Source organism: Melampsora larici-populina (genome assembly GCF_000204055.1).
Source record: "Melampsora larici-populina 98AG31 unplaced genomic scaffold MELLAscaffold_7, whole genome shotgun sequence".
In the NCBI taxonomy this organism is placed as follows: domain Eukaryota; kingdom Fungi; phylum Basidiomycota; class Pucciniomycetes; order Pucciniales; family Melampsoraceae; genus Melampsora; species Melampsora laricis-populina.
Genome location: NW_006768771.1, coordinates 1,239,634 through 1,264,061, shown reverse-complemented (window position 1 = coordinate 1,264,061; position 24,428 = coordinate 1,239,634). Strand labels below are relative to the sequence as shown.

At 40.1% G+C, this 24,428-nt stretch overlaps 6 protein-coding genes across 6 annotated transcripts; 1 reads left to right on the top strand and 5 right to left on the bottom strand.

Moving 5' to 3' along the window:
- Nucleotides 1-3,674: 3,674 nt before the first annotated feature.
- MELLADRAFT_60879 (putative translocation protein sec66) lies at nt 3,675-4,361 on the bottom strand (the record flags this gene model as incomplete). Its single annotated transcript, XM_007406767.1, has 1 exon — nt 3,675-4,361. One exon carries the CDS (start codon nt 4,359-4,361, stop codon nt 3,675-3,677), a length of 687 nt encoding a protein of 228 aa, XP_007406829.1.
- Nucleotides 4,362-6,121: 1,760 nt separating this feature from the next.
- MELLADRAFT_42468 (uncharacterized protein) lies at nt 6,122-11,344 on the bottom strand (the record flags this gene model as incomplete). The annotated part of the gene is made up of 14 exons (XM_007406766.1): nt 6,122-6,634; nt 6,714-6,860; nt 6,941-7,112; nt 7,198-7,533; nt 7,626-7,793; nt 7,859-7,962; nt 8,045-8,139; nt 8,227-8,424; nt 8,506-9,891; nt 9,978-10,057; nt 10,126-10,733; nt 10,807-10,919; nt 11,002-11,195; nt 11,270-11,344. The coding sequence occupies 14 exons, from the start codon at nt 11,309-11,311 to the stop codon at nt 6,486-6,488; spliced, it is 3,792 nt and encodes a 1,263-aa protein (XP_007406828.1).
- A 348-nt stretch (nt 11,345-11,692) lies between these two features.
- On the bottom strand, nt 11,693-13,778 carry MELLADRAFT_71161 (uncharacterized protein; the record flags this gene model as incomplete). Its single annotated transcript, XM_007406765.1, has 9 exons — nt 11,693-12,017; nt 12,105-12,126; nt 12,201-12,486; nt 12,577-12,601; nt 12,680-12,710; nt 12,801-12,834; nt 12,905-13,098; nt 13,213-13,537; nt 13,635-13,778. 8 exons carry the CDS (start codon nt 13,639-13,641, stop codon nt 12,120-12,122), a joined length of 909 nt encoding a protein of 302 aa, XP_007406827.1.
- Nucleotides 13,779-15,271: 1,493 nt separating this feature from the next.
- Nucleotides 15,272-18,075, bottom strand: MELLADRAFT_71157 (uncharacterized protein; the record flags this gene model as incomplete). Its single annotated transcript, XM_007406764.1, has 10 exons — nt 15,272-15,800; nt 15,888-15,938; nt 16,042-16,384; nt 16,449-16,545; nt 16,638-16,697; nt 16,757-16,879; nt 16,994-17,028; nt 17,188-17,267; nt 17,392-17,504; nt 17,629-18,075. 9 exons carry the CDS (start codon nt 17,905-17,907, stop codon nt 15,914-15,916), a joined length of 1,155 nt encoding a protein of 384 aa, XP_007406826.1.
- A 736-nt stretch (nt 18,076-18,811) lies between these two features.
- On the top strand, nt 18,812-20,379 carry MELLADRAFT_71152 (uncharacterized protein; the record flags this gene model as incomplete). The annotated part of the gene is made up of 7 exons (XM_007406925.1): nt 18,812-18,978; nt 19,068-19,142; nt 19,345-19,407; nt 19,497-19,682; nt 19,755-19,819; nt 19,902-19,980; nt 20,078-20,379. The coding sequence occupies 6 exons, from the start codon at nt 19,100-19,102 to the stop codon at nt 20,182-20,184; spliced, it is 543 nt and encodes a 180-aa protein (XP_007406987.1).
- Nucleotides 20,380-20,516: 137 nt separating this feature from the next.
- Nucleotides 20,517-22,798, bottom strand: MELLADRAFT_74324 (uncharacterized protein; the record flags this gene model as incomplete). Its single annotated transcript, XM_007406763.1, has 6 exons — nt 20,517-21,060; nt 21,144-21,512; nt 21,583-21,730; nt 21,791-21,921; nt 21,990-22,153; nt 22,214-22,798. 6 exons carry the CDS (start codon nt 22,539-22,541, stop codon nt 20,803-20,805), a joined length of 1,398 nt encoding a protein of 465 aa, XP_007406825.1.
- Nucleotides 22,799-24,428: the final 1,630 nt, after the last annotated feature.

Sequence of the window (24,428 nt, the reverse complement as noted above, 5' to 3'; positions counted from 1 at the left end):
CCGAATAAGAATAGAGTTTTATCAATCTCTTTAATGAAGATAATTCATGGTTGTATGAGATGATTGAAATTTCTTTGTTAATACTTTCTTCTGACTTCTTTCTTTCTGAAAAATTACTTATCAACTCAACTCAATCCAACTGATTCGATCTCAAGATTCACTCCTCGATAACAGTCGATAACGCCACTTATAAACTCATGACTCACTCCGATACATACCCTTCATTCGGATTCCACCAACCCTCCTTCCGTAGGGGATGTCAAAGTTCTCTCCGGTTCTCATTGGACTGGCGATTCAAATTAATCAATCAGGAACTTCTTCGGCGAAGACAACAATCCACTCTTCTCACAAGATGCAACCATCTCGTGATCCAAAACAAACTATAGTCTTTGAACACTGACATTAATCTCACCTACTGGTTTTTTCCCACTGAAAAATTGATCAGAAAAATTAGATGCGAGAGAGACAAAATTGACTTCAAAGCCTATGGAAGAATGAAACTGGTAGACAATGACAGTTCATTGTAGTGCAAGTACTTGTTTTGGAAGTTGTGTTAAATGAGTCACTTTTGGCAAATCTAAATTTTGTATCAAATCATTTCTGTAATCTAATCACAATTGAAAACAAAAAAAGTAATCAAATCTAACAAGATGACTGATAAATTAATCAAATCTAACAAGATGACCAATAAATTAATCAAATCTGACAAGATGACCGATAAATTTAAGAATTTCCAAGAATCTTTGTGAGGATTGAATTCAAGACTTGGTCTTTTTCATTGTGATTCAAATTATCTTTTATACCAAGGTACAGTTTCACCATGTGTAGCTCCTTGAATCTGTCCTTTTGATCGTTCATAATGATTTGATAGTCTGAAGACATTAACGATTTGGGTAAATGATTAGAATAAACAAAGGATTTGAGCTTGATCTATCGTGAAGTTTCTGTAGTGATTGATTTGATTGATCGAAAAAGTTGCTTTCTTTTGATTCTTGTCAGTAGCAGTGATTTGATGAACTTGTAAGGCTTGAATCATCCGGAAGAAGAGTTGAACCCTGGCGAGATCGAGTTGAAAGGTTTCAACTGAATCTAGGTTGTTCTAAACATACGCCTTTCTTGCATGTCGTGTTGTTTGAATGAACCTCTTGAGGGGTGATCATCGAGTCGTCGCTATGTGAAGTGGGGGCGAGTCGTTGATAAGTGAAGTGGATCCGGGAAGATGTGAGCGAGGTGTAGTGGAAAGTCCGCATGAGACTTGAAGTCGAGGGATTCAAAGTTGAGAGAATCCAGAATCATGTCCGGATTCAAAATTAACGCAAAAACCGAAATTTGGAAATCTGGCCACGCGGCCAGATTTTCGGCCGGATTTCAACTTTGTATCCCGTAGAATGACATAAAGGAAACACATAAGTGAGTCTGAATTTCTAAGGAATATCCTGAGGCTGAGAATCTAACGCCTGAGGAATTCCCTGAGGCTCAATGGCTTCTGATCAATCACTCATGCATCTCTCAGTCTATGCTGAGTGGATACTGAGTAGTGGAACTAACCCGCAATAAAGTTGGAACAAAGTTGAACCAAATCAAGACATTCTACCCTTCTCGACGTCGAGAAGGGAGGTGGTGGACGCAGTGTACTGGTTACCCATGTTGATTCATACATGGGACTTCTAACAGAGAGGTCAGTGGCAGGTGGTCAGTGCTGATGTGAGATCTGTTTATCACATCTCTATCAACAAATGGGTTTTGCCATTCAAAGTTAAACATAAACAGTATTCATCATCAAGAGCTTTCGCATCATCTCTCACAACCTTTTCCCAATGCAATCAAAATGAAGTGGTACAATATGGTTGTTGTTCATCCATGAGTTTCAGAGTTTGACCACAGCTTGAAATTGCTCAAATATTCCCTTGCTTCCCCCTTAAGCATCATCAAGATTTTGTCAAGGGCTTTTGGCATTTCGAAACTCTCAAAGCTAGCCCAATCATGCACAATACCTTTCTTCATAAGCTTGATGCCACAAAGGTAGACTTTTTGCAACAAACCCACACTACTACTTGACATTTACAACTTTTCAGAGGGAAATTCAGACTGCAACTTTATATTTCATCAAAACACACTACCAAATTTTCTTGCACTACACACAAACCCAGACCAGCTCCAATCACATGAGGTTGACTGGTCTCAAGATACTGATGCTCTATATACCCATTGGCCAGTTAGCAATACAGTCATAAACCCCCACTTTGAAGAACAATGAGATCTGTCAGTTTTGACCAAGACTTGGCATACTTCCAAAAGGGATGACAATTTAGGAATTAACTAAAGCTCAGGGGGATATGGGACTGCTCTTCCCTTGGGCAAAACCACCATCTCATCTAATTACAGTTCAGCTACACCACTAACTGACACAGACACCTTGACAGAGGCAAATGTGTGGGTTGACTCTGCACTGCATGACAAGACCCACCTGCTCTTTCCTGTGCTGGATGCTGATACATGTGACCTACAAATTCACAATCATGCCTGATCTCAAAATAGCACATATTGGTATACAAATCCACACAGTTTAGATAGTGACAAACTCATCAAACTGTCACCATGTCCGTCCCCCATGCATGTCGATGTGCTCACACGGAGAGTTGTTTAATAAATTTGAACGGATCTTTATTCAATTTGTCTCTAGAAAATGTAAATCCTTTGTTAATGGTAATACACAATCAAAAATGTACCGTTTGTCAATGGAACTATGAACAAAGGAGCCCATTTAACACTCTTGCTGTCTGAACCTCTTGACAAAGGCAATTGTATGCTTAGCTCTTAGACCTGTTTCATTTGTAGGTTTTATCCACCCTCTACAGAAATTGATTGGTGTGAGCACGTCAATGTGCTACCTCAAAACAGACATGGTGTGTGTTGTAGGGAAGGTTTAGATGTGTTAGTGTTGACAGCAACCTGTCATACCTCTAGGAATTGCATCGATCAAATTTCAGGAGTGTAAGAAACTGCTCTACCATCACAAACAATCATAAACCTGTCTCATCACCACTTCAGTCCTGTATCTCCAGATAGTCCTCAACATCACGAAGAACTTCCTGATGCCCATTTTGGAGATGGATTACCACAGAATTGACAATCACCTTCTGTTTGCAGAAGTCAATCTTGCAAAATTGCAATTCAAGCCAATCAAACAATTTCTGGCCTGCAGAACAAGCAGAGGAAAATGTCTTATGTCACAAAATGCTGATTACTCAATTCTGAGAAGTGGCATGATTAATGAGCCACAAATAATGGACTTACCCTCTCAGTAAATTCAATTGTTTCAGAACAAGAAAACATGTCTTAGAAAGATGTCTCTAGAGGTTCAACACAAAGAGAAAACAAATTGGAAAAAAATTGAAACAATCAAAATGAAAGAAGTGAAAGGTCAAAAAACAATCAAAACAAGTTATTCCAATACAATGGACAACACAAGCCAAGGCCATCAAGTGTTCAGTAGAGTATATTCAATCCCATAAATGCAAATGAAAGCTCCAAGCACAACTTGATTTGCAATCATCAGCCAATGTTTGTAACAAAGATGTATATTCCGGTGTAGACAGCCTCTGATGATGGTTTTTGCATAACTTGAGATCACCTAGAAAACAGAAAATTGAGAACTGTAACAAAAATCACTTTCAATCTAAATTGAGATCATCATCCTTTTCCATCTGCTTGACATCCATACCAGATTTGTTGGTCTCATCATCACCTCCATTTTTATCTGTTTTTTTAAAGATTTTAGGAGCTGGAATAGCAGGTTTTGAATCCAAAAGAGAAAGTCTATCATTCGACTTGAACATATTGGTTGGCTGATCAATCTCCAAGTTTTCATTCTTAAAATCATCAATCTTCTTTGATATATTCCAATAAACAGATTGATGTTGAAAACTGTTACAACACTCTAATAAGATCTTTGGCATTGATTTGAAATCAATCTCTAAATTCTTAGCTTCATCTTCAAGTTCTTTGATTTCTAATTCAATTTCTTTTTGTCCAATCAATAAACTATCCCATACTTCAGTCCCAATCAAACCTTCTGACCATAACTTTGAAAGTACATATTTTTTCTGTTGAAGTTGTGTATGCCTCTTTAATGTTTCCATTCCACGAGCCATAAGAGCAGAGACCAAGATAGCTTGAGGTGGTGGTGGTTCTACATTTAATAAACTAATATAAATATCTCTTGCTGTTTGTGGCTCTTTGAACAAAGGTTCTGGTCTTGATTTTCGTGCCAAGCGGCGCCAGTGTAGGTAAATAGCAAGTCTTGCCACTGAAGCCAGAAATGCAATATAAGCTAGTATGAAGGGAAATGGAATGGCCATGATGCTATGATGTGGGATGCTAGAAAGTAGATCTTGAAAATAGTTTTGTCTTAGGTAGTGATATTCCTGATAAGCCAAGAATCAAAGTTTACTGGATGGAAATTACCAGTGATCAAGAGGTTTGCCATCCTGACTTTATACTTGAATGGTAGTTTGGGATATGTACATTCAGAATTAGCATTAAAAAATTCAACTGTTGAAAAATCATTGGAAACATGTGATAAAATACTAAAAAAAGTAAAATACAAGGGTTTCAAACAGGTCTCAAACCTACTTATGTCATAAAACCTAGTTTGAAAGTCAGATTGTTTTTTTACCAAAAATCATTTGATCATTCACTGTCTGAAATTAATTATATCCTACAGAAATGTCAGGTTATTTCAGCATGTACTGAGATCCTTATAATCCTAATTGACCTAGGCCATCTTCAATTACAGCCATTGTAAGATCTACTGGCAGATTTTTGAAAAAAATTGTTGTCGCCAGATTTGAGTTTTGAAGTCAAAAACTCAAAACTATACCACTTTCAAACTGAACTTTATTGTCCTGGTGTAGATTGGACCAATGGGCAGTAGAGTTATCAATGTCAAAAGGGCTTTTTTGAGTTTTTGACCGCTACATTAAATCTAGCAACAACACAAAGCTCTCAAATTCTGCCAATAGATCTTACAATGGCTGTAAGCAATTTCTGGACAGCAATTGCATCCAGTAAATCTTAAAATGCAAAAATGAACCATACTCCACCAAACCAGCACTTTAAATTTTGCAGAATGCAAATTCTGACTTAAATTTGCTTAAGTGAATGTGCTCTTAATACTTACCTGAGTTTTCTTCATATATTTTTTGGATGCATTTCACATAATCTTTACATGATCCTGAAATCAGAATTTGCAGGTCCTGGAGTACATGAAATTGTATCACTTATAAGGGCTTTGCATTCAAGTTGCTATTGTATGTGTGGGAAGGTTTGCCTGATGTCTTGCATTATTTGAATCTCCTGATCAGATCAGACAATGATATGAGACCAGTAACCTATCAAGCACTCAGTCTTTGGGAGTCCAACTAGTGCCAATACATCATGCTGAGAATAAAGTTAAGTATATCAAGTATCTAGAACCTCCCACTGAGATCAATCTTGAAACCAATGAAGATATTTTGAAGAAGATATATAAATCAAGAAATTCAAATTGAAACTATATGTTCATTTATTGGGACCTCAGTCAATTTGCTTGATGCACATATAAGAGATGAGAAGATGCTTTGAGAGAAAGACACTGGTGGACAAAGAATGTCATTTGAAACTATTTCAAACTGATTTCCCTTGATCCTTGGGTCACTTATCAACATTTACCAACTCCCAGTAGTGATGATAGATGATAAACCACAGGGAGCCTGAAGTTCACCATAGATCTCTTTCACTTGATACCCAAACTTCTTCATGCCATCAGTAGCAAGCAATCTTCAAGCTTCCTATATCAAACCACTCCCTGAGAAGTTTAACTCAACCAAAACCACCCTTGGTCTCTCTTTTACAAATTTTGCTTGGAAGATATGAATCAATAAAGTAATGAAGAACACGACCCACAGGTCCGATCTTCACCTTTGCATTTTCCATACTTTGTAAAGTTGGAAATGACCTTCAAAGATTACCATGATCTAGTAACAGAAAAAAAGTAGCTTGAAACATAATCATCTTTCTCTTCACTGTTCTCATAATTGAGAAAATCAATTCCACTCTCCAACACATTGAAAATCATCATCATCATAAAAAAACCTTGCAAATTACAAAAAGATATCTAACAAGACTTTATAAAACACTTAATCATAATCATCAAAACCCATAAAACTATTTCTTATACTTTTTTTTCCATCTATGTAATTCAAAAATAAAATAAATTCAATTCAGAAAACCTATAACGATAAAAATCTCTACAAAATCTTCTCTTCATTTTTTTCCGACTTGTTTATGAAAAATGAATCTATACTTTCTCTTCCTAAACACAATCCTTCTTCTCCCTCCTTCTATCATTTGAACTAAATCCATATCCCAGCACCACTACTACTACTACTACTATCATCAAAAGAGATCTTCACAATCCATCTATATTTTTTGATAAATCTCAATCAGTTCATACTATTCCCACCGCCATGATTGTTAGTAACATAACCTAAAGAAGATAAATTTCGTTTATTAATCAAATCTTTGAACTCCATTCCCAAAGTAGCGTGATGATTAGTATCTCTAATCAATTGACAAAACTTAGGTGAAACAGCTAAACAAAACCAACAAACAAAAGTAAGTCATGTAACTCCTTGATGGTTTAAAAACAGTGAGAAATCAGAAAAACTGACCAGGAGAAGAAAGTGGTAACAAGGCTACCATCGCTCGTAATGCTGATCTTTGTAATTCTGCTGTTCGTTCAAGATCTTGTTTAACTGCATTATCTTTTAGTTTTAAGTTGATAATAGCTGAAAATGCTTCAGTAGATTGATCAAGTCCTTTAAAAAATCCCACAAAAAAATTCAATCAGTCCACACTTCCTAACCAAAAAACAGTTGTCAATCTTGGGATCACTTACTTGGAGCAACTGTAGCTGGTGCAATATGTGAAAGTCTAATCAACATCAAATAACAAAGTACTTTAATTTCATCTTCATCTGAAATCCCATTCAAAACTCGATCAGTAAACTCATTAATATCAATTTTACTTAAACACATATCCAACAAAGTTAACATAGTAGAGTAAGCCAACTAAACAAAAGGAATACAAGGAATCAATCTCTTTAATTTTTCAACATGCTCTTCAAATCGAAGTTGATTGAAAAGAAACACTCACCTTTCGAGTTTCAAGTCCATCATCAACCCGATGTTTAAACGGACCCATTTCCACAAACCGAACCAAACTTTGATCCACCACAGTTTCAGCATAAAGCAACGGTAACAATTCTCCCAAGATATCTTTAATCAATTCTGGTTTATTATGTGTAGCTGAATCTAAAACTGATAAAGCTAATGCTCTAACCGATAAATCAGTATCTCTTATATGGATTAAGAAATCGGTTAAGAAGGGTCCTAAGTGTTCATCAAATCCTGCTGTGTCATCTGTTAATGTGAATCGAATTGAAGTTACACATGTCATTCGGATGTGAGATGAACTTGATTTAAGTCGTTCCTAAAGCAAAACAACATTCATCAGGAAAATCAAATCTGTCATGGATTTTCGTTTGTGGTAAATGAAAGTCTAGAAGGATTACAAATACTTACTTGCAAACGAGGTAAATACTTCAATGGATCAGAAAGTGTCAATTTTCCTAAACATTCAGCCGCAACATTCCTACACATCTCAACCCCTACATCAATATCATCAAACAAAGGATCCCATAAAGTATCTGCATGATGAGCCAAACTATGACTAGGAACATGAGTAATAAACTAAACCCCAAACAAACCACAATCTTAGTTCAATTCATGTCGGAAAAGGGATCATATAGACTTACCTCTTTGAGGGCTTGTAAAACAATATATCTTTGTTTCTTATCTCCTTGCATCAATTTGAAAATCTCAGGTAAAAAGTTATTGGAACTGCCGGCCGCGATATTACCTATTTATAGAGACATGTGTATGATCCAAGTGAGATCAGCTACTATAGAGAAAGAAACATGCCAGTAAGAACATGATCTTACCAATCGCAAAAGCAGCTGCATTCCTAATATCTTCTGAAGAAGAACTAAATCGAGCAATCGCACTTTCAAACACATCAGGTTGTGTAGATAAATCACTGCCAAAGTGAGAAATTGATACTTCAGTTTTTCTATGAACAACACCTGAAATTGTATACAATCATCAAAAGAACGAAAAAACTTACACAACTCTACCTAATTCACCTAGACAAAGTAAACTAAAATAACTCAAGACCTTCTCATCATTCGGATCGTTTCGTAAAGAATTTGAGAATTTAGTAACAGTAGAGATTCCAACCGAAGGATCCGTACGAATCACTGCACCGATACAACGTGAAACAGTTTGATAAGATTGAAGTCCAGTGGCATGACTAGCATTACTTCTACCACCATTATTAGGATTAAGATTCGCACTACTTTTAGCTTGAGATAGTGGGATTGAAGTATCGACTGTGCTGATCAACGCATCAAGTAAGTTAGATGCATTATCTAATCCTGATTGAATAATTGATGTAAAGAGTGTAATGAGTCCTTCTAAAGCAGATGTTTGTGAAATGGCTGATGACTTCATGATAAGGTAAACAGGTGCCATGATAGCATCTCTATCAGTAGATGTCAAATCAGATGCCAAAGGGAAAATCAATCCCAAAGTCTTGAAGGCAAGAGGTAATAAATGGGGATCAGAACTATTGATGAGTGGATGTAAATCAGACACTAATGAATGAATCGTATCCAAACGTAGTTTGCCAGGAATACGTTGAAGGAGTGCATTCAAACATTCAAAACATGAGATCTTCAAAGCTCGATTGTTCTTCCTCAAAAAGGCAGCTGTAAGAGGTAGAATATCTTGAATCCATTGATCGAATGCTTCTCCTTTAGGCACAGAAGATCTAGCAATATTCGTCACTACTTTTAAAGCACTAGTTCGGGTGATCTCATTTTCGAGACGTTGAGTCAAGATTGGTAAAGATTTTTGGAAATCGGTCTCAAATTGATCGGCAGCATGTGAAATCAAGGTTTCTAAACAGACGGCCGCTCGTTCTTTTACGTCTTGATCAGCGCTAGATGAAGTTAATCTTTGAAGAGTAGCCTCGTAAATTTCTTTTAGTGCCGCCGAAGAATTGAAAGAAAGAGGAGAAGTTGGAGCCAAAGGCTTGAGAATTTTGACCAGAGAGGCGGCGGCAATAAAGGCTTCACTAGCGATACGGTGATACTTATCATTGATGCCGATAATCAAGTGATTTACAAGTCGGGGCAGCTCGGGCATGAATGATCGAGGATGATGAGTTGTGAAAAAAAGTGATAAGAAAGTGTAAACCTCGATCTTGAGATTAGTACCCATGCCTGAAATTCCCCCATCAGTGGTCTTCAAGGAGGCTTCGACTCTTGACATCAAAGGTAAAACTTGAGTCTCAAGACCACCACCGAGTACATGAATCAGTTCCGACAAGAGTACGAATCCGGCTTGACGTACTGGGATTGATTTACAACTTAAACACTTGACGATAGATTTTGTGATAGCGGGAGCTTGAGAACGTAATGCAGAAAGAGGTCCATTAGCAGTTTCTCCTTCCGAAGGGTTGGCTCGTTTTCGTTTAAGGCCTCGTTCAGCAGGTGTGGCATCATGCTCAGAACCAATGTGTAATTTAGTTTGTTTCAATAATTGAGTATAAGTAGCCCAAACTTCTAATTTGACACTCTCTTCACGTTCATTGAACCGAGAGATAAGAACCGGCGAGATCGACTTGTAAAATTCTTGTAATAATTCAAATCGAGTGACGATCAAAGTCGAAAAGAGCTTGGTAGCAGCTCTCCGAACTTTCCAAGATACATCATCGTCATCAGAATACCTATAGACGTATGAATCATCATCAGACGCGTTGTTATGTGGGAAATCAATGGATTGAGATGAATGGCAACAAACTCGTCTCCAAACTCGTCATCGTCATCTTCTTCTTCGCCATCTACACCTTCATCGTCCACGTCCATGTCATCAGTGTCCTCCGCTGCGTAATTCTGATGGTTCAAAACGGACATATTTAAGTAGTTGCGGTTGAAGTCATCCACTTGAGAATCGGACTCACTGGATCGTGCTTGATGGCTTGAGCTGCTAGATCGATCACCGCAGGAATGAAGCCTGTCATCTGACTTGGTAATCTGAGAAGAAGTGATTCCAATGTTTGCAAGCAAGTTTCGGTTAACTCGTCGTCTTTTTTATTTTGAGCACTGATAATCAGTGGTACTACGTTAGAAATTGTCTGGGACAATCTAGCAGCTGAGGTTTTCGCCAAGACTCCTACCAAGAGAGTCGCGATCTTGAGCTTTGCTACATCCTCTTCTTGTTTGAGTCGAGGCATGACCACTTTGGTAATCAATGTTTCAAAGTTGACATCCGTACAACAGCCAGCTAATGATCCAAGAGCTATGACACTTCGCTTAGTGACAGCCGGCCGTGGGTTGGCGATCAGAGGTTCAAGAACTTTGATACATTGGAGTTGTACTGCAGGATAGGCGCGATAATAAGTATCAAATCGAACCAAAAGATCGGAAAGAATATCCAGATTGGCAGAAAGGATATCGGGAGTAGAGTTGGCATCTTGTAATTGAGCCATCAGCCTAGGAATCAATCTTGTACATAATGTCGGTGCCAACTTTGAGCCGGAGGGGATTTCAGACACCACTGTTTTGAGTGCTGAATGAAAAGAATCCACAGATGTCAGCGACCGTTGAATAAAATTCGAATAAGAAGTGTTGATGAAAGATACCTAGACCAGACAGATCTCGAAGTTGTTCATCATCGCTTTTACCATAGATCGCCAATTTATCCACAATACTGATCATCCTTGGATCACCTACATTTCTAACTAGAACACCTAAACTAATGAAGATGAAACCAAAAAAAGAATGAGCGCGTATGATTTATAGACGCGATCGAAAAAAACAGGTAAGATCGAACTAACGTTTTAACAGCTTGATTTTTAACTTCAGTATTTTTATCATTGATTAACTCAAGTACAATATCAACAGTTTCTTTTTCAGTTGATTCATCTAAACCAAAACCTCTATCAGATGAAGGAAAAGTAGCCCTAGAGGTAATCTCTCTGACTAAATCTGTTAATGCCATAAACCTGAAATCTGCATCTGGATTACGCATCTGATCATTATTATCAAACAAAAGATGGAAATCAGTTTGATATGTTAAGAGATAGGATAGATTGAGATACTAACCTTGGTTAATAATTGTTTGACGGCATATGCATTGGTAGCCATTTTGAAATGATGATAATTTGTAGTAGTCTTTCGATAGGGTGGAGTGGGTTTGAAGTCAACAGGGTAAAGAGGAAAACCTTTTAAAAGTCAGTTTTCAAAGTCAAACTGTATATTGAACTCAAACTGCATAATCAAACTTCAATGTCACTATGTAATTCACACTCAGCTGACAGCACACCTCAGCTCATATTCCTTTACATATCATCAGTCTGTCTTTCACGGGAGAATGATCATGAAAGTATGTACATAGTTTGCTCTTCCATATAGGCTTGAGCTTTCTTGTTATTCTGAATTTCTGATAACTGCACGTATAATCAAAAAGAAACTCTGAACCTTAATTGAGCTTCAAGCTACTAAATATCAAACATGATCAAAAGAAAAAGATGTTACATCACTTTGATTTCTTATAAAGAACACACAAACACACAAACACAAACAAACAAGCCCTTTTTCAAGGTAAAGACATGTTTTCAACATTCACCCGTCCAAAACAAAAAGGTAAAGGAAAGTAAGAAAAGACATCTTATGTATCTGACTATCATGCCTATCCTATTTCAACTATGTATCAAATAAAGAAAAAAAAGACAAAGAAACAGAAACAGAAAATCATTCTAAGAAACAAACAAATTGAAAATCAAAAAGAAGTTTTTCAACATTAGAAATATCATTTGCTTTATTCCTTCTATTTCTCATTTCTGCTTCAATTCTTCAGTATGAATGGTAGAGGTGGGTATGAGATAATTGAGCTAAGAATCGAGCATCGGATGAGAATGAGAATGAGAATGAGAATGACCTGTAAAATTGTTTATCAAAGACTTTGATCACAAAAGAAAATGATTTAATGCCAAATATCATCAAATCAACTTCATCAATCAACCCATTCACTCACTTATTTCCACGTCCAAAATAAGCTTTCAAACCACTAGTAGCTACTTCTTCTTTAGCCTGACTAAACGTATGACCTTTATCATGCCAATGTTTCCAAACTGCTCTCCACATCCATGCATTTCCCAAACTTAGAATAGCCCAACCCACCGTAGCAATCACTCCGAAAACACCTGTTAAGATACTTCCTCTACCAAAAGCTGCAATCATATTGATCAATCCTGCCGAACCTGTGCCTGGAATTCCTATTAGCATGTAAAAACAAAATGCAACGTGGAAACCTCCAAAAACTATGATAAAGATCATCGAAAGAAGAAGTAGTGATTAGTAGGGCGAGGTAAAGTTAATGTCTGAGGGAGATGAGCGTTGTTGTAACCTACTGAAGTACAACAGGTAAAAAATTGACTTCAAGGAATATCATGTCAGTACTCGTATGACTATGTTTGAATGCTTTGAAATTTGTTTTTGTTGAAAAAAACTCACATGCTCCTTTGCATATGCATTGTACACAGGTCTGTTGGTTTCAACGCAAACTTGGATGAGTAAATCTGAATGATAAGGCTTGCTTTTAAAATAAAGATCAAAGTGAAACCCCTGTACTCACCTATACCAAAGAAGAAATGATAGTACAGTGATAACTAAACAGTCCAATATCCAATCATCAGTCAATTATCAATAATTCCATTCCAAAAAATTCTTATCACTAACCTGGGAGATAAAAGATTCCAGATCCTAGATCTGCTCCACCTGCGCTCGCACCACTTGTCAAAAGAAATATTGATGTGATCATATTCCAAGCTAAAACTAAAACTAATAGAAGCCAGCCTCGATAAATCGTTCTAACATCTGGTCTTAATTCTGTTGGAATTTCAACATCGATATCGTGAAAAAAGACAGGATAACTATACGTAGAAGAAAACCATAGATATCCTGATCAGTATCATTGTACACTTCAAAATTCAAGATGACTTCACACTGTTGAGACGATCCAATAAAAAAGTTGTTAAAATCATTACAAAGGAGGCCAATTATTCTTTCCGTAATTTTTAACATGTTCTTCTCTTTGACCCAATGATCTTTCTCTTTGTTCTAATTCGGTTTCTTTCCTTTTAATCTCAGCCAATCGAGCAGCAGTATCATCACTTCTACCACTAGTTCCTATTGAATCGCCTAATGAATTGGTATCTACATTATGAAATTCAGAAGGTGTTTCAACTTGATAAGCCGTTTCTTCATATCCTGCATGTGATCCTAATGCTCCTTGTACGGTTGGATCTGAGAATGGATTGGCATCTAGTCCGTGTGTTGGTGGGTCTTGAAATGGATTATCTTGTCGATGTGCTGATGGATTTCAAAGGATACAATTCAGATGTCAAACCATTTTAGATATCAGTTTCAAGGTGATACTAGAAGTGGGCGATCGAGTGAAATTGCTAACCTGCCATGATAGGTCAAGAATCGATCAGGACTGATATCGGCCGATGATTGAGTTGATAAAGGTGATTTGATCGATAGTTGAAGCTTTGAAAGGTTTCAGTATAATTTCTATTTCTATTTGGATGTCTGACTCAGTGGGTAGTTTTGGTGACGAGATGTGCTAGAGCCTAGAGGAAGTTCACATGTAATCCTTAAACCCAGGACATCGGTACTTCACATCTATGTAACACGCTTCACACACCTGTTACATCACCTCATCACAGTTCACACAGCACTTCACTGTGCAGGCTTTAAGTTTTGGCCCTGCAAGGAGATGTTTGCATTTTTTGGCATTCATGCCTAGCTTAACAACAAGCCCACTGTGCCAGGTGATTTTTCTCGGACTCGTCCGCCCCTGGCACAGGGGGCTTGCACATTAAACGACAATTGTTGCGTGACTAATAGCCACCTTTTGGTGGGTGTTTTTTCACTTCACTTTTACACCACGACCCACAAATGCATTTTCTTCAAAAAAACAGTCAGATGAGCTCTGTCGAGTTATGAAGGAAATGGCCTCTTCAGAATCTCGACAGAGCTCATGATCGTGTTGATTCATTGAGGCTGCTTATTTTGAGATTTGAAATTTCAACCGCTAAGATTGTTATGTGTACCCTTAAAAAGGCTCGAGAGATGGTCAATTGACTCCCTTAAACAAACTTATTACTCGTTTTCCAGCTCAATTCTTGTGAGCTGGCACTTTTGATTCTCTTTTTTTTTCTAATAGAAGTTATGTACAAGATGCTGAACTCATACCAGCCAGTTTCAGAAACAACATCAAAGTAATGTTGAATGAGATAGGATGGGTTGCATCCAAAAGTGACCCAAATTTCACTTTTTGGGGCTATTGGTCACGCCAGAGATGTCGTTTAATGTGCAAGTCCCTCGTGCCTCGGCTTCGGGTTACCGTGAGCTTTTGCACGATTGGACTTGGGTTAAGTTAGCATTCATGCGCACTCTGACGACCTGAAGTAGTGGAGCTGCGATAGATTTCTCTGGAAGGGAGTTTTAGCGAGTGTTTTGCTGCATCAAACTGTTTGTGGAGGAATAAAGATGAACATTTGTTTAATGATCAAGTTGTTTCTTGACAAACACCATACAAACATGCTTCTAAAATCACTCTGTGTGGTCCAAATCCAAGCGCTACCGACTTTTATATCAACAGCTGTTCAGAGCTTGCCATTTTCTTAGAAGCATTTCCTGGATGGCACATCCACTATTTGGATGATCAGATGAAGCAGTGAAACCTTTCCTTGTGCAAATTTTTTTAACATATCAAAAGGGCTGGAAGTCAGAATCTGGGCGGTGGACATGTATGTTTCACCATGCTGATCAGATGTACCTTCATTCAGTGGTGTGGGTGAACATTTTGCAACTCGCTAAAGATGTATGAAGGTGATTCGCATTGAGTTGCAGTGCCAACACTTCATTTCCTCGGGAAAAGAACAAGATAAACCGCCGTATGCCATCGTCATGGGACTAGCCGTGCTCATTCGAGGCCATGTTCCACCCACTTTTTGCATAAAACAATTGTTTGGTCCAGCATGAACTTTTATCTTGTCTCTGAGATTCCTGATGGATTATCAACTCCGTGCCGAATGTCATCAACCTTATTTGAACCTCTTACTTGCATACAAAAACCAAGGGCATCCATATCTATCCAACGCTATTGTTTTGAAAACGAGACAATCCATCATGAACAAATTATATCACCAGATAACATGAAGAAATCACCAGGATCAAGCGATTTCAAAATGTCCCATGTAATATGAATCAAAAGCAGGTACATAGAATGGCGCAGAAAGTCGTGATGGAGATTCGAGTCAATGATGTGACAGTACAAATGTTAAGAAGGAAGGAGACCCAAAAAGAATGACTGAAGAAACTCGAATAACATGAGATTTGATACGAAAAATACATCATTGGTAAAGATTGTTAAACTGGTCGCTATGAAGGCCTTGTTATGAAGAATCGAATGTGATGAAAAGCTAAAAAGAAAAAGAGAGAATTGTAAAACATGTTACAGTTGTAGCTCAGGCGAGCGAACATAGAAATCTTGACAGCTCATGATGAAATGTCCGATTGTACAGAAAGAAAAATCACGAAATGTAGCTTGCGTTGAACGGATAATCTGTGCTATGCGTAGAATTGTGAGAATATGCATTTGCGTATACTTCAGTCACTCTATAGCCAAGACGATGATATTCAAGACGCCTACTGAGATGTGTATAACTCTAAGCAGCATCAAAGGGCTAGTCGGTTGGAGAATCTGAGGTGCGTGAGTCGGAGAGGCGAACAAAATCGATCAAAGAAAGCACTTTTATAAGTTAATATGTTCAAACCTCATGTGGTGATGTAGCATAATCACTCACTTCCAAGACGTTTTCTCTTCATGGGAAGCATCCGTCCACCATTCGGGTGCATCCTCACCATCAAGAGTAATTGCAACTGCCTGGATACCTTCAGCCCACGCAAGCATGTCCTTTCTCTTTTGCAGCATATCATCATATATCATGTAGTAACTCGAGCTATCAAAAGGGTCCCGGGTGGCAATTTCCGGTATATCATATAGCCAAGAAAGCCTTGCGAGATTGTCTTTAAAGTCCATCACATTGGGCTTCTGTTCGCCGAGTCCATCAATGATAGGTCGTATCCACTCCAGGTACATCTTTGTAAGACGTGATGTATACAATGGGACTAGCACCAATGGAGCACCTGCAAGAAACTAATTGATCAAAATCCACAAGTAACATATCACCTGGAGTGAGTTCAGACACACCTGAAATTTCTTCATATCTACTTCTTGGGTCCCGTTTGGTAAAAGTCTCAAATCTATCAGCAGCGTCTATCGCAGGAAAAACTTCACTTGCACCTCCCTATTTTCAAAATCAGGAACCATCAATCATTGATACTACTTCCCCTGGATGAATGAACGTGGATTCCCTTTCATCAGGCTCAGTGTGCTCACATGTACAAGAAGTATTGGTTGCTTTATACTGTCTCTGAACGATTGGGGCGTAATTTCACGCTGAAAGCACATGTCAGGTTAGATAAAGACCTGAGTCGATAGGGGATTACAAAGCTTACTCCAATTTCAAGCAACCCGGTTGCTGTGAGCCGCTTAGCCTTGGAAGGCGAGTATCGTCGAAGGAAAATGCCAGTCCACTCGTCTATCATCTTGATCTCGTCATCCCGGGGAACGTTTTTGTCCTGATAAAATTGTAAAGGTGAATTCAAGGTGACGCACAATCGATAACAGTGAGCCAAAGTGCATATAACTCGCACATCCTGGTGCGATCAATATGGGAGTATCATTCAACTTACTTTGTGGAAGTATAGATACTGGAATGCCATAATTCCTAACCGGGAAAAGCATGCATAATCATTCAAGTCAGCATTGGCCGCATGAAAGCATGAATCCATTTTGAATATTCACCCTGCGAGTTGAAAAATTGTCGAAATAGACATGGAGGGTCATCAAGTTCAGTTCACAACATTTTGAGCCCAGTAGGCACTAACCTCTTCCCATTGCTCTGGGTCGGCAGGCGTGACCAAGCATTCCAAGCATTCGGACATTGCGACATTTGTTGCATCAGAACTGAGGTTGTAGTGGGGTAAGATCCCAGAAAGAAAGCAGGCATAAGTAATCCCGCGCTCCACCAAGTTATCAGCCTCAAGGTGCTAGTCATGAATGTGAGTGAGCATGTATGATTTGAACGTACTACACATCAGGACACAGCCCACAGAGGAACATCGACAAAACTTTCTCGGGAAACACTGCAGCCAGCTTGAGAGCCACCTCACTTGCGCTGAATTGCACAGCAATCACGTGAACCTAGTCGAAAGGTAAACGAGTAAGACAGATCAAGATATCTTCTTCAAATGTAACCGGTTGTAAAAGCAGCAGGCAATCTTCGCCAGCATAGAGTGACATTACTCAAGATGAGGAGGAGGCGTACCGGTGGAAGTTGAAGCTTTTGCATGCCCATTGCAATATCTGCTGCGAACATGTAATAGTCGAGGGTAGGTGTAAGCGGAGCTTGCGTGCGGCCATGTATCCTATAATCGAAAACGATGCAGTTAAAGCCTCCTTTGATTTCAGGTTGAGCAGAAAAGCTGGTCGTCCATGACATATCGGTCAGAATAGGATGAAGAAGTAAGATCCATGGGTTTTCCTTTTTACTTCTATAAATTTCGTAATACAAGGAAACTTCGGAGGATAGTTCGAGAAAAGGCATTGCTGATTGTGAGGATATTCGAGTTGGGAAAGATAATTTTGGTGTTTCTGGATAACGAATGAAAGTCGCCTGACTGACAATGAGCTTGCAAAGTTGCTCCTACAAATGATATGCGATAATAAAGAAACGCCGGCGGAGATTAATTGAATGGTTACTAGTCAGTCAGACTTTTGTGATTTTCACCTCGGCTAGATATGGACCCAGACAAGCGACAGCTTTATTTTTTCCGTCTCGCTTTGGTGGTCTGTGTGGGTGCAAGCGGAGCCGAATACAAGTCACATCACCCACGCTTCGATTGAAAAGGAGATAACCGATCGGTCACGGCTGGTCACGAAAGTTGTGGACAAATTTTTATCGCCTGAGCCCTTCATAAGCCTTCATACGGTATACCCAAGCTGAAGGGATGGGGCTGAAATTGCTTTCACCCCACCTGATTGGGGATGATTGTACACCATCGTGCTGCTATACAGTCAAACCTCTTAAATCCGGTGCGCTTGGTCCTTTGTACCAGATAGCAGAAATCATCGGATTCCAGAGTCCAGATCCCTGCTGGGAGACCAACTGGGTCACGGGTGGACCAAAATTTGAGGTGAATTTGACCGTATATCAGAGGAGACCGGATTTTCGAGGATCGAATTACGTGTAGCTCAAACGCAAGTAATCTCGTGGGCCTTTCAAGCTGGCGGAGCCTGATCAAGGTGAGAGGGTGATTTTCATAAGAATGTATTTACGACATAAATGAGTGGCACTGCATAGGTGGCGCTATGCTCGCCACACTATGAGGTTCGGTTTGGCTTCCGCGGTCCTGTCGGATGGCCTGGATCCTGGATGGTCTAATCTATCGGCTGAACTACGATCGTAGCATGCCCACGTAATACGTATAACATTCTTAAGACCGCTTGAGCGCACACTTCTTGGTCGGACATTTGAAGGTTGTCCGATTTTTCAAATAATCAGATACATGATGTGTCCTTGTTTTCATGGTTTAGCTTGCTCAATGCTGAGGCCTTCGCCATCGGTTTGTTGGAGGTGAGAAAAAGGGAAGGGCGAGTACGACGAGGACGTCGAAAGGTAGGTCACGTGATCAATAATCAGATTGTTTGGAATTTTAATTCTCTGTCCGGCTCATCAGTCCGGCTTGCGTACCATCTCACCAATAGTGATCATCGATTAGGCGTAAGTACAAACCGAAATGAAAGCTGTGATCCAAAGAGTATTAGCCGCTTCCGTTGAAGGTGAGCTCGTAGTATCGTACTTCTCAACACCGTCGATATCCTCGAGTTTGAGTCAACTTGTTTTTTTGATCATTTGAACTAATGAATTGGTGTTGCGTCATGTTCGTTTATTTCCTCATTCTACTTATTTGGATATGTTTGATTCGCTGACGTGCAGATAGCTCACCTCAGTGATGGGACCGACAATAAATGCACACAACAGTGGACGGACACCGAATTTCTGAGATCAAACGCGGCCTTTGTGTGTTGATCGGCATAGGGGCAGGTATGCAATGGTGGCTTGAACGACGTATTGGATAACTGAAGGGTCCACAATACTCACCCCATTGATTGATTATCCTTGTAACAATTCAGATGATGTTCGCGCTGACATGGACTACATCGTGAACAAGATTTTGAACTTGCGACTCTTTCCGAGCGAGGTTCCAGACAACTTGAAGAAATCTACCGAGCTTGAGTCTCACCAATCTCCCCCGCCAGCTGAAAATGTTAAGCAATGGGCAAAAAACGTCAAAGATATCGAAGGTGAAGTCCTCTGTGGTATGTCATGTTTCTTCCTCAGGTACTGTCTACCAGGCTGATGAAGTTGTATCATTCCTTATATTTTTACAGTCAGCCAGTTCACATTACTTGCCCAGACAAAGAAAGGAAATAAACCAGATTTCCACAATGCTATGGTAAGTGAATTACTTGATCACCACCGCAAGTAGCTCTGCTTGAGCCTCTGATGCCCTGGCTGAGATGACCTACTTCCTTCAGCAATCGACCTCATCGCGAGTGATGTACGCTGAGTTGTTAGAGCTAATGAAGCTTTCCTATTGTTCAGAGCGCATCAAAGGTCAGTCATTGAGGTTTCCTACACAAGGAGTTGAAGATGATTAGAGGCATGCAGTCCAGCCGCTTGCTAAAGTCCTGTGCCATGTTTGCACTGTCAGACGGCGAATTCGGCGCTATGATGCAGGTGAACATTGCTAATGATGGACCTGTCACCATCACCCTGGATAGCAAAGAAGCTCAAGCAGGTTCAAAATCACGATCCTGATGGATTACAGAGAAGTTGTTGGTCTTTATTATTCAAGGAATTCTTAAGGCTACCAAGCCGCTTCCTAATTAAAAAAAATGAATTGTAAAGGCAATTGAGTGATGTTGGCTAGTTTTTTGATTGCAGACAATTTTGCCTTTGTATATGAAGGAGTAGCCAGAGGTTGCAAGAACACTATTGTCGATATCATTAATGAAGGTAGCAGAAGTTGGCCAGGAAGGGGGGAATGCCCTCCACAACAGGCTTGGAGATGCAGAGAACAGAATAAAACATCTGTTTTTGGGACGGGGATTTTACCCAAGTTTACACCCTGATGCCTCAGACGGAGACTTATCGCCAAAGGAAATATGCGATCTCTTGCAATATCCGAATATCGATCGACGTCGGGCATCATAAGGCATCTATGTTACAAAAGTACATGTTCTGACTGCAAGGCGCAAGAGCTGAACGATGGGCAGAACAGAGACAAACAATGAGACATGTTTGTCATAATACATCCCCGTCTTTTCGGTCATTTGTTAGGTTGCATGGTGTACAAAAAAAGGCTAAAGTGATTACCGACAGTAGAGTGGAGTTGTAAGATGAACAAGGAAGCAAAATTTTCGTTCGTCCTTGAGCTCAATCATCAATCACAATTACGTTGCGATCGGTGGACTTTGGAGTCGGCTTTGTCAGCGAGTTTCCTTGGCCAGAAAATCCACCTACGACAGCGCCATTTGAGCTTGGTTCGTGGCTAGTCTGGTCGCTTACAGTTCTGGTGCGCCCCGATAGTGTCGTACCGTTGCCCGTAAGACCCGCGAATGGGGTAGATTGAGCCGCATCAGCTCCATCCGCGGTAGCAGGCTTGTGAGGCTGGATATTATACCCAAAAAACAACTGAACCCGATAAACTTAGCACACTTTGACAATCTAAAAACAAACGGTTACGAAAGATTGAACACGTGGTTCATGTTACTCACCGTTCCAAATGGTAAATCCAACCTGGCGGGTACTTGACGGTCTCCAATCTGAGTGTCGGCCGTGACAATCTTCTGGATACCAGTGCGGAAGATCTTACTGCTCGCATCGACCTCTTCAATCTTCTTTTTGACGACGCCCTTGCCTCTCACAGACTTGCCACCCATCGTGCGTCCTCCACCGGTGAACGCTTCCCAAGCAGTCTGACCGCCACCAACTGTTGAGCCCGAAGGAGTATTAGTGCCGCTTCCGCGAGCGTTGACGGATTGAGTTCCAGAGGCATCGATGTTCAATTTGGAAGCCAATGTTGGCGGTGGCGCTCGCGGCACAGGCGTGGGCTCGACATAACCCACTGGAGCGGCAAAATCTACCTAAATTTCGAATAATGTAGTCCGGTCAATATGACATTCAATAGTGTAACTAATCGAGTCGAAGCCTCACCTCAAGATCAGTCTCAAAGATGCTGACACCTGGTACGTCGTCTGGCTTCAACTCCATGATCAAAATTTCGAACGTCATCATATTATGGTATATCTCAATGATATCTCCTTTCGTGAGACAGGAGAAGTTTCTGAGAGAAGTTTCTAGCCTAAAAGTTCAAAAAAGGATGAGTATCATTGGCAACCAAATATAAAAGCAGGGGACTGACACCGCTTTGTGGTCTCCAAGCTCTAAGAATAGGGTGCTTTGAGCTTGAACTTTAGCAAATTTTCCTTTGGGTAATCGAGTCCCAGTGAGCTTTATGGGATCACCTTCGTTCAAATCGAGACGCTTCATCATCTAAAGCATCAAAGGCGAGGACCAAAGTTAATGGAGTAGTAAAGTGCATATAGGATGGTCTTACTCACCCACTGGGGAAGATGCACAGTACCTGTATCAGCAATGAATTCGAGAACACCGCAGTGAGTGAAGAGATTCGTCTTATTCGGTGACGAGTTGCGAATTTCGAACATGAACGGCGACTCCATATCCATCTCTGTCAATTCTACAAGTGCGTCTTGTGGCATGATGACTATCTCGATGAAGATCGCATCAGCTCACCATAGATAAAAGAGACTGAAGAAAAACGCACTTTTTCCACCGTGCATCACATTGCTTCGACCACCTGTCCTTTCTCCGCGACCCTGCTTGATCTCGAGGATAGCAGTGGAAAAGGCCCGATACCCTTTACTGAACGCTCCAGCTGGAGGGCGCATGTTGGGATGTCCACCAAATCCCATACCATGTCCACCGAAGATACCTCCAAAGTGATTGTTGTCGGGGTAGCCATTGAACGAATTGAAGAGGCCACCAAAACCTTGCCCTGCCCCATGTGGTGCTTGATTCCCAGCGGGCATATCATCATCGTGCTCATCGAGTTCGAAACCGGCTTGTTGTTCATCATCATCATCGTAGTCCATTTTTGTTTCTTGTTTTGAATCAAGAGATAAGTACCGGGAAAGTAAATAGAATCTTGAAGTGGATATGTTTCTAGAAGGCTGAGTTACGAATTGGCCAGTTCTCGTCGCTCGTCAGGAATCAGGATTACATATGTAGACCGATACCCCGGTTGATCCCCGATGGTGATGGACTTGGGGTACCCGAGCGTCGGTCCCGACCCAGAGGGAGCAGAAATTCAAGGTTTGATTTCTTGAGACCTTGATATGTTCAATTTGGGCATGTACTTTTTTGGTGTTGGATTCTAGACTGACACAAGTGAAATTAATATATGCATGGCTGAGAACTGACAACAAAGATGCCTTGGATTTAAGATACAGTCGCCGCTCGCTATAAGCACACACTGAGTATGCATATCGTGTTATAAGCATGGATTTTGTCCCAATAAAAAATGAGCAGGGCTTAATTTGTGACCATAAGCATGTAAGTTAAAAGCATGAACTTGAGCCAAAAAATGCTTACAACGAGCGTCAATTTTGCTATATTTAAGCATATTTTGTGGTTGCACAAGCAGATATGCTTATATACAATCTGTTTTTCTGTGCAAGTGTGAACTTTCGAGAAGGTTCATCAAATCTCCTGCCCGCTCTGCTAGCCTCTGCTTTATTGTTCACAGTATATCAACTTATATAAACACTTTTATTCACACTTTTTCAACCATCTTTGACTACATCTCAATCTCAGTCTCATAAGAGAATGGATAAGCTCATCCACAAAACCCTCCTTCTATCGCAAAGCTGCCCTGCTGATAAAATCAGAAAGGCAACCAAGGAAGATAAGATATTCAGAATTTTTTCAGTCCCACCAGTCCTGGATACCAACGACACAGATGAGGGCATTGGATACTTAGTCAACTCAGCACTTGATGCAATCTGTGGTATTGACAAGATTGATCAACACCTTTTCACAGGACCACATGGGATTGAACTTATGCTGAAATGGATTGGTCAAGCTTGCAACCACCCCAGCTGGAAAGGGGATACCAATGCGCACGGTTTTCTTAGGATAAAGCTTGAAAAAGTTTGTCAAAAGCTCCAAGGTGGGTACTTTCTTTGAATCTTTTTGAAATCTGTCTCTTTTATATTCCCACCCACACTCATATCGTTTGTATCTACTTTTTTAGATGCCGGTGCAATTCTTCCTGGGGCTGGTAAAAGTATCCTTCCTACTTCAGGCGTGACATCTGTAGCTGGCCAAAAGAGACGGGTGATTTCAAATGCTGAAGTTAAAAGTTCAAACTCGATCAAGAAAACTAAGCAGCCTATCAACACTCCTGGATCATTGGCTTCTTTGAAATCTACCAATTTGAACGGACCAACACCGCGTGGTGTGTATGATCTAGCCTTCAAGGCGGAGGTTCTTGCATGGCATCACGCAGGCCGAAAGATCCAGCAAGAAACCGCCCGACATTTCAATATCACACAATCTAATCTCAGCCGATGGCTTAAAGACGAAGAGAAGATCAAGGCAAATGCATTGATAAATGGTGGAACAGTTCGGAAACAACGCACAGCAAAGTATCCTGATCTTGAACAAGCTTTATATCAATGGGTAATTGAGGCTCGCGAGCGTGATCTACCAGTCAACGACGAGGTTATAAGAGTCAAGGCTCAACATTTCTCAGACATCCTTCAAATTAAGATGAAATGCTCAGATGGATGGATGACCAAGTTCAAGAAACGCTACAACATCCAAAGAGTCACCCTGCATGGTGAGGCATCCTCAGTAAACCCAGAAGATGTGAAGTCTGCACGCGACGAGCTACTCAAGGTGACGAAGGACTATCAACCTTCTGAAATATATAACGCTGATGAAACTGGACTATGCTATTGGTAAATCCGTGACTGTTT